General features: G+C 37.7%; 1 protein-coding gene across 4 annotated transcripts; it reads left to right on the plus strand.

Moving 5' to 3' along the window:
- Window positions 1-704: 704 nt before the first annotated feature.
- Window positions 705-10275, plus strand: LOC308692649 (uncharacterized protein). 4 transcript variants are annotated; one of them, XM_081368856.1, is made up of 9 exons: window positions 1676-2360; window positions 2888-3367; window positions 4280-4445; window positions 5204-5686; window positions 6565-6609; window positions 8495-8536; window positions 9442-9509; window positions 9788-9831; window positions 10087-10275. In XM_081368856.1, the coding sequence occupies exons 2-9, from the start codon at window positions 3155-3157 to the stop codon at window positions 10148-10150; spliced, it is 1125 nt and encodes a 374-aa protein (XP_081224982.1). In that variant the 5' UTR covers window positions 1676-2360; window positions 2888-3154; the 3' UTR covers window positions 10151-10275. The 4 variants fall into 4 exon arrangements, with proteins under 4 accessions (XP_081224981.1, XP_081224983.1, XP_081224982.1 ...); XM_081368855.1 differs by having other exon boundaries at window positions 705-3367; XM_081368858.1 differs by lacking the exon at window positions 9442-9509 and having other exon boundaries at window positions 10087-10169.

Consider the following 10275-nt stretch of genomic DNA (forward strand, 5'->3'; position numbering starts at 1 on the left):
TCGGCCGATATCGATGTGTGGTTGATGTATCGTGCATCCCTATAATGGCATGGCAACACCGCAACTGATTCTACAGCATGAAACAGAGCAGTGTAGTCAGATTACAAAACAATTACATTTTAGGAGCTGGTACTTTTTATTGAATCAAACACATGCAGCTTAAAACTAACTATGACACTCTGTAGCATGCTATAAATGATTGTTCTCTCTCTGTTTCTCTTCCAGGCACTGTCTGTTTGTGCTTGAGCATCAATCAAACAGAAAAGATGACTGTCCACACACAATGAGGGAAAATAAACAAGTGGCAGGCCTTTATGAGCTGTCCAGCTTTTGTTCTATCTCCATCTCTATTTCTGTCCAACCCAGTCTCACGGCAGTTCGTGACATAGTCACGAAATTTAATCTATTGATTCGTGTTCGTGGACACGATTTTCCCCATTTTTTCGTGTCACTCAGCACGACTTTCAATCTAATGTATTTCAATGGGACGTATTTTTCGTGCCTGCACCACGTTTTTCTTTCGAGAGCACAGTATTGTTTTTTTTCTCAATTGTTATTCATTTTGCAAACTTTAAGAGCTACATTACTCAATATTTAATCAATAGATTTTAATCCTCGTTTTTATTGCTTTATATTCGGTAGGCTACTCAACATTAATCTATTTATTCGTGTCCAAGGGCACAAATATCCTTATTTTTTTCGTGTCACTCAGCACGACATTCAATGTATTTCAATGGGACGTATTTTTCGTGCTTGCACGTCTTTCTTTCGAGAACACACTATTTTTTTTCTCAAATGTTTGGCTATTCCTTTTGCAAAATTTAAGGGCTACATTGCTCAACATTTAATCAGGAGATTTTAATCCTCGTTGTATTGTAGCCTATTCGGTAGGCTACTCAACACGAATTTATTCGTGTCCAAAGGCATTTCATTTTTTTCGTGTCACTCAGCACGACTTTCAATCTAATGTATTTCAATGGGGCGTATTTTTCGTGCTTGCACCACGTTTTTCTTTCGAGAGTTGTTTTTTCTCAATTGGTATTCATTTTGCCAACTTTAAGGGCTACATTACACAACATTTAATCAGGAGATTTTAATCCTTGTTTTTATTGCTTTATATTCGGTATAGGCTACTCAACATGAATCTATTTATTAGTGTCCATGGGCTCAAATTTTCTTCTTTTTTTCGTGTCATTCAGCACGACTTTCAATCCAATGTATTTCAATGGGACGTATTTTTCGTGCCTGCACCACGTTTTTTTTTCGAGAGCACCGTATTGTTTTTTCTCAATTGTTATTAATTTTGCAGACTTTAAGGGCTACATTACACAACATTTAATCAGGTGATTTTAATCCTCGTTTTTATTGCTTTATATTCGGTATAGGCTACTCAACATGAATCTATTGATTCGTGTTCATAGGCACGAATTTCCTTCTTTTTTTCGTGTCACTCAGCACGACTTTCAATCTAATGTATTTCAATGGGACGTATTTTTCGTGCCTGCACCACGTTTTTTTTCGAGAGCACGGTAGGCTATTGTTTTTTCTCAATTGTTATTAATTTTGCAGACTTTAAGGGCTACATTACTCAACATTTAATCAGGTGATTTCAATCCTCGTTTTTATTACTTTATATTCGGTATAGGCTACTCAACACAAATTGATTCGTGTCCATGGGCACGAATTTCCTTCCTTTTTTCGTGTCACTCAGCACGACTTTCAATCTAATGTATTTCAATGGGACGTCTTTTTCGTGCCTGCACCACGTTTTTCTTTCAAAACACAGTATTGTTATTTTTATTTTTTTTTGTGATTCATTTAGAAAACTTTAGGGGCTACTTTGCCCATCATTTAATCAGGAGATTTTAATCCTTGTTTTATTGCTTTTTAAATTATAATCGGTAGGCTACTCAACATTGTAAACCATCGTCAGTGCTTCCTTACATTAAAAAAATATGTATATTATTCCTGAATGCGAGTGCAAAGTTGAGTTACGGCTATTGCTTCTAAATATTCCTGTTTCTTTGCTGAAAAATACCGGTTTTCCATCGGTTTGGCGTGTCAAATCTAACAGTAACTACATTTCCCACGAGCCTTATCGACCGTTACTATGGATGACGACAGATAAAACTGAGGACCCGCCACCGATTCTCTTTTAATGATATCCTCATCTTTTTTCAACACACACGCGAAAGTGTGCTTGATAATTCAACAATACTATGTGTTATGGCCATCAGTTTTATTTGTTTCCAGTATTACCCATGATCATCAGCTTCCGTTGCTATGGAGACGGAGCCAGCCCGCCCTGTAATTGGGTGATTTCTTCAGTGATTTCTCATTGCGCTCAAACCACTTTCCAGGTAAGTTGCTAGGCTCATTCGTACGTAACGATCACGTTTTGCTATAAATAATTGATGCATTTGCCATATTAGATTCACATGATTTACACGTTAGGGCAACGAATTAAAGCCCGTCCAAGGTTTGCTCATTATCAGAAAAAAATCCTGTGAAATTAGGCTTGCTAAATGGATAGCCAACTTCAACATGCTAACTCTAACGTTAGTTATCTAAAATATGTAATTTTCTCTCGATCATCGTGGTTCACCCACAGTGTCACTGTAATGTGTCAGTAATAACAATATTATCACTTGGTCTAAACTTATACTGCACATAACGCTGCCTTTTAATCTGGGATGTCGAACCCCAGGCACATGTTACGCGCGCGCGCCTTTAAAAAAAAATTACGCGCACAGGAAATAGGAGCAACGTGAATCTGTATTTATTTATTTTAAGTATTTATAAGAAAATGGGAATCACTCACTATTAGGGTCATTAATAGGGTACATAAACACTACATAATCAACATTTTCTGTTGTTCTCCATGCAGATCCTGTCAAACACATCACCTGTCCGAACCTATAGCCACACCTGATTTCAAAACCCAAAGGCACTTTTAAGAGCCAACCTCAATCTCTTCTTTATTTTCTATATCTCACATTCTCTCTGTTCTCAATATCTATATTTCTCTCTCCATCTATCTCACAGTCTTTATCTATTGCTCGTTCTTTTCTCTCTGTCTGTCTTTGTCTACTTGTCTCTTATCCATCTTTGTCTGTCTGTCTGTCTGTCTGTCTGTCTGTATCTGACTGTTATAATGCCGGGGGGGTCTACAAAAAAGAACTGCCCTTTTTGTCAGGGCATTTTATTTTGTGCACAAAAGGTCTGTTCACACTGTAAAAAGGAGCAACCTCAGAAGCAGCGCCTCAAGAAGAAGCTTCAGAGGTTTGATGAGAAGCGAGATGAATGGGTGGTTGGTCGTAAGAAAAACCACAACATTGCATCCATCAAGGATGAAGCCAATATCCTGGTACGTACAATTTCATACATGACATTAAACTTTCCAGATCATCTAGGAAGTACATTCAGTGGTACCATTTGTTATTAAGTGAGCATGCCAGCGCAAGGTCAGAAAGACAGTATTTTTTGCCAATATAGATAAAGTTAAATTATTTTTTTCTAATGATACTTTGTCCTCCCTGTGTCATCAGAACTAATTTAAAAGTACAATTTAACTATCAAATTTGAAGGTAGATGTAATTGTGATTTTTAGTTTTTATTTTAGTGGTAGGCTAATACCCTAAAGTAAACACATCTTCACCATAACACATCACAGACCTTAATGATCTACCAGAGCAAAATTTGAACACACAGCAAATATAATTGATACTCAGGAATTCTTGAGTTCATAACAAATACAGGCATGTATTGTGACAGAATTGCAATATAATAATCAAACTTTCTTATCGAGTGGATGAGAAATAACAAATGAACTGCATTCATACTGTACTACTCAAAACAACAATGTGCACGTGTCTACTGTAAATATGTGCAGCATTCACCCATTTGGTCATGTTATCACTAAGGTTCTGCCTTTTTAAAATAAATCTTTAGATTGTCATTGTCCAGTTGCACAATGGCTACATAATCTTATCAACGTAGGTGCAAAACCCAAGCTCCTAATATTACAAAAAGTTATATTTTAACCTTATTTTCTATATATATTTGTTTTTTTTGCTTCTACTGTATGAGCCTTCCTGTTTGCACATACTTGGTTTTACAAAAGCAAAACTCACTATTAGGTTAAAAATCCTGAATGGCAGTAACCTGGATGCTGTCATTAATAATGTTATATTTTCTTAATAATTAATATTCCTAGTTATTTTTTATGTTGTTTTTCTATTTCATTAAACAGCAAAAATACACAATGTTGTCATTGCAGCTTGAGAAACTCCATGCCATTGGATACAAGCCAGTTCTGCTTCTTGGAAAGGAGACCAAAAAAAAAGAAATGAAGTGTGAAATATTAACCCCTCGCTGCACCCTCTCCGCCTATGCCCAGGACTACCTTCAGAAGATAGGTTCATTTTATGAATACCTTTGTGAAGGTGAGATGCATGCACTGTATCTTAAAGTCACAGTTCACAATTTGTGTTGAGAGCGCAAAAGATTTTATTATCTTAAAGGAGATTTAACATTGAGCTTAATTTTTTGTAAATCACAAAAATCTGGACATACTAATTGAACACATGAAATTCGCAAAGACACGTTTTGGTTACTGGGTCAATGAATTAAATGTAATATATATATATATATATATATATATATATATATATATATATATATATATATATATATATATATATATATATATATATATATATATATATATATATATATATATATATATATTCAATAAAACAATATCAAGGACGGCGCTAAAATGTAGAGCATTACCAGAAATAACACAAAGAAAAAGAAAACAATCAAATGTTGGCTGGATACACCAAAAACTTACACTGCTACTAACTTTGAGGCATAACCCAGACTGTAAACAAACATTATACTTGTCATTTTTTGAATAGATATTATGAGCAGTTTGGGTTTTATTTTCCCGACTTAAAGATATATTGTATTGGTTATAGTCATTGGAAATCAATCAAATATATTGCAGATATCTAATACATCCAGTTGACACTCAATAGTTCTCCTGCAATCAAAAGTGCCTTCAAATCTGGTTGGGCAAAATTTGGACTAGGCCTATATGATTCAAACAGATTAAAACTTAAAACAGGTACAGATCAAGCTTATGGTTAACCTCTATGTTTTAAATAAGCAAAACACAACACTTGTTTAACTTGCACAGGTTGGACCCAGGATTCCAGTGGCAATGATGATCAGCTGATTACGCTGCATCTCACACCCTGTGACCCATTGGAGAACAAGCAACCGGAAGAAGGTGAGCAGGCGAGCCCCGTGGAGGGGCAGGTGGATCAGGCGAGCCCCGTGGAGGGGCAGGTGGAGCAGGCGAGCCCCGTGGAGGGGCAGGTGGAGCAGGCGAGCCCCGTGGAGGGGCAGGTGGAGCAGGCGAGCCCCGTGGAGGGGCAGGTGGAGCAGGCGAGCCCCGTGGAGGGGCAGGTGGAGCAGGCGAGCCCCGTGGAGGGGCAGGTGGAGCAGACGAGCCCCGTGGAGGGGCAGGTGGAGCAGACGAGCCCTGTGGAGGGGCAGGTGGAGCAGACGAGCCCTGTGGAGGGGCAGGTGGAGCAGACGAGCCCTGTGGAGGGGCAGGTGGAGCAGACGAGCCCTGTGGAGGGGCAGGTGGAGCAGACGAGCCCAATGGAGGGGCAAGGTAATTAGAACAAATTTAAAGAGTTACAGTTTATATTTGTAAAGGCCTAAAGTGTTTGACCAATGGGTTACCTTGAATTTACTTGACTTCCAGTTTATTTCCCCCATAGAGCTTGATGCAGGTTAGGGCTCTTTTCAGCATCGACATTGCAATGTGTGCATGTGAAATAGTCACAATGCAGGATGCATGATGTCAAGTAGGGGAAATGAACTCAAACACACCATGCTATAACTTTTTTGCTGGTTGATAAATTAAAACTCACAAGGTTCTCATTTTCCATGGATAATCTGCTAGAAAAGTTGATCTGATATTACATAATTAGATGGTCTATCCGATTCTGTACTAGGGCTTTTGGAAGGAATTTTGTGAGTCTATTATAAATCTAAAAGTAAAAAAAAATGCTACTAATCGAATGCTGAAATTACTTGGCCAAAATTAAAGATTAAAGATATTAGGATAATTTGAATATTCAAAATAATTGGGAATGTCAGTGTCCCATGCACACTAAACTTGAAGGCAACATATCTCAATTTATCAGATTGCTATGAAATTTGATGAGCACATTTCATGCTCACAACCACACCACCATTTTCCCACCCCTTGCGTTCCTTGATCAAGTCAGCGAAGGATCAGCTCTTGTTGAAACAAATTAGGATTATCACAAACAGGATGGACATAAGCGAGAAAGTGAAACACGTGGAGTAAATGGAGCAACCTTAATTCAATCGCAATAAGACTACATGTACTTTACACCTATTAATACATGTACTGCCACACTTGTGCGACGTTGTGGTCTTTCAGTATTTTAAATAATAAGTTAAAGATTTATTTGGTATATGAGTAATTTTCTTTCTCCAAACCCATTGCTGTCTTCACAGGGTCAGCCAGGGGCACAGTTGCAAGTCGCAAAAAGAAAAAGTCAGGTATGTAAATAATGTTTGTTGGGTAATTATTGGTGGTTCTGATAACTGTTACCATAGCTCATTAGTCAAGCAGATTCTCTTAAAGGGTTAGTTCACCCAAAAATGAAAATTCTGTCAGTAATTACTCTCCCTCATGTTGTTCCAACATTCATGTTTACCTCGAAGCTAATACTCCCGCTAGCATACAATAGCCACATTAGCAGTTAGCTGCTGTTTGTTACACACAGTAGAGCAATAAAAACACAGTCTTAAGGCCCGTTCACACCAAGGATGATAACTATAAAGATAACGATAAAGATATAATTCTAAAAATCGTTCTCCATATTAAAGAATAACAGAGTTCACACCACAACTATAACGATAAAGATATGAGGAACGATATCATAGGGATCACTTTCAGAACGATTTTTTTCCAGCTGTCGAACGATAAAACACTGACAGCCAATCAGAATCCATTCTAATTTAAAGGTCTCGCGCATTTAAAATGGATCTGGATCATCCGGGCGCGCGCGTGCTTAGAATAAAAAGTCCGTTATCGGTCGCTGGTGTGGACACATATATAGTTATCTTTATCGTTATCTTTATAGTTATCGTGCTTGGTGTGAACGGGCCTTTACCGTTTCAATTGCAGGCAAGTCTCTGATTGTTGAAAATGGCCCCTTTTTCCCGAGCTTCGATGCCAACTTCGCCTGATATTGCCCCAAATTTGTGAAGGATTCCGGCGTAAAATGTTTAGTTAGCACAGACACCAAACGTTAAGCCAGTGGGAAGGGTTGTAGGAACCGCGTCATTAAAAATGAATTTAATCCACTGGTCCCTGATAGCTAGGTCCGTTCTTGGTAGAGAAAACACATTTACATGTTGATTCTGGCAGTCAACAACAGAGCAACTCACGTGTGCACTACGTTTCTGCATCTTTCGCGACTGAATTGAATATGAGGGGGTAAGGGGCAGGGCAGGCTTCCCGCGGCATAGGTCTGCGGTGTCCATATATGGTATATCCTGCCCCGTCATGACGTCAAGTCGGGGCTGAAATTAAAATCTCGTATTTGAGTGCGCGTGCACGCTTGCTGGTTGATGAATCCTGGGGTAAACAAACGCTTCACTTTTAAATATCGGCTTCCCGGCCAGTGTATAATCGTTAGGCAATCATAACATACATTGATTCTCGTGGAAAAGTGAAAATTACAGGTTATGACTCCTTTAAGATTGAGCAACTGGAGTCACTTGGACTATATTAACAATCTCTTTAATACATTTTCTGGGCCAGCAAGTTTCAATCCCTTAGTAGCCTATGGAAATGTGATCCAGCTCTCAGATTTAATCAAAAATATCTTAATTTGTGATCCGAAGATGAACGAAGGTCTTACGGGGTTGGAAGAACAACATGAGGGTGAGTAATTACTGACAGAATTTTCATATTTGGGTGAACTAACCCTTTAAGTAAATAAATGAATTACGCAAATAGAATTTAAAGGGGACCTATTATGCTAATTTCCAGTTCTATATTTTTGTTCTGATAGTCCACTAGAGTAGCTTTGCATTATCCTTAAAAAAAAATCCTTATTTATCTTGAACTGGTCCTTTATGCAGACCCTGTCTGAAACGAGTCGTTTTAGATGGAGTATTCTATAAGCCTACTATGATTACTATTCTAATGAGCCTCAGCCTGCATGTCATGTAAAATGTGGAGCCAAATATAAACAGCGTGTTTGCAGACACATTAACTGAAATAGAGGATGGTCTTTTTCCATATTTCAGGGGTCTCTACTCTCTAGACACACCAGGGAGTCAGGGACACATATTTATGTTGAAAAGACATTACAAAGTGCATTTTGTCTAATTAATGTAAATGTGTTTTTTTGTTTTTTGTTTTTTCTCACAGGGGGACCAAGGCATATGCCGGAAAGGAAAAGGTCACAAAAGAGTAAGTGCATTGCATGTAAATGCAATGATTGATACTTTGCTATACATTGCAACTTTTACCCCGGTTTATTTGCTATAGTTCCATTGCTTTTTTTTAACTACTTAAAACAGACAATTAGTCAAAATTTTATTTATTTATTTAATCATTTAGCAAAAGCTTTTATCCAAAGCGACTTAGCGACCCGCAACAGGGCAACAATATGTAAATGTCTTGACCAGTCCAGCTAGTCCAGCGTAGCACACATAACCATGATTATTCATAATAGATATAGAATAGTAATAATAATAATAATAATAATAATAGTAGTACATAATAGTAATAGTGAGATTAGTACAATTGACAACCTATAAAATCCAACAGGCTTAATTAGTCTAATTTGACCAAAATGCATTGTAGTAGTAGAAGCAGCAGCAGTGGAGTATTCTCAGTTGTGAGCTGTGGCTTAGCAGTAGTATGGTTATTCAAGCAAGCATACCACATTGGAAATTAGTGATTTGGTTCCATGGTACATGTTTTGATTAGTGATAAACATCACTTGTTGTCATCCTTGCAAGTCTGCTCCCTACTTAAAGGGATACTCCACTTTTTTTGGAAATAGGCTCATTTTACAACTCCCCCATAGTTGTACAGTCAAAATACAGTAATATGTAGCAGCGCCTGAAAATGGTCGACCCTAGTCTACCGAGCTGGGGACTATTTTCAGGCGCTGCGTCATATCATTACGTCTGCTGGACTCATGGTACGGCAGCAAAGTTTCTTGATTATTACGCAGGAATGAGAGTATAGTTCCTAGCCATATCAGCCTAGAAAATCACAAAGTGATTCATAGTTGTAAGTCTTCATAGTTGTGTTTATTTTGTTCCTAAACTAACTAATAAGTATTTGAAACGTGTTTTTGTTCACAGATTGCTCCTACCACACTCGCCTAGAGGCTTTCCCCATCAGGAGTGTAGTAAGAGAAAGAGTGAGAAAGGTTAGACAGTCATAAAGGAACTGCAGAGTGTAGGCAGTATGCAGAGTGCAATATAGGATTTAGAAACTTCCTTGTGAGTTGGCAAATACATATTACAGTATACATACCATAATTGTTAGGTAGATGCTTTTTATGTGTTTGGTCTTTTTTGAATTACAGTTTAGAAAGGAGTGTCTACTGAAAATAATGACCCATTGTATCAATGAAACTCAGTGCCTATAACCAGACATAATAGCCTTATGCTAAGAATGGAATTATTTATTTATTTTTCTTGATAGGGCAAAGCAGAAATGTTGGTTGACTGGGAGCCCTGTCCAGTATGGTAAGTATTTCTCTGTTCTTCTGCTTTATGAATTAGAGATAGGGGGGTTGGCTACAATACTTTTTCTATTAATCCGTTCTGTTTCAGATTAAACAAGCATTATAACAAGTGTAAAGCACACATCATTACAGAACTATAACAGTTTCATTTTCCATCTATGAAGGACCACCACCATTAATGCATGCATGAAGGTGGTGGTCCTTCATAGATGGAAAATTAAACTGTTATTCCCTAAAAATTCCCTTCTGTTTTTAGTGGTGAGCAGTGGGCCCAGTCCTGGCAGCCAAAGGATTCTCTCCGAAATAATGAAAATAAATAAAATGTATGTTTTGAACTCCATTTTGGTTTCAGCGTATTTATTCAATTGTTTCTGTTTTGCATTTGAAGTCGTATCTCATCTTTCTGTAGTAATGAAAAGGTGAAAATCTCCAAGAATGTGACCTG

This window comes from Scardinius erythrophthalmus (assembly GCF_964197995.2).
Source record: "Scardinius erythrophthalmus genome assembly, chromosome: 6".
Classification (NCBI taxonomy): Eukaryota; Metazoa; Chordata; class Actinopteri; order Cypriniformes; family Leuciscidae; genus Scardinius; species Scardinius erythrophthalmus.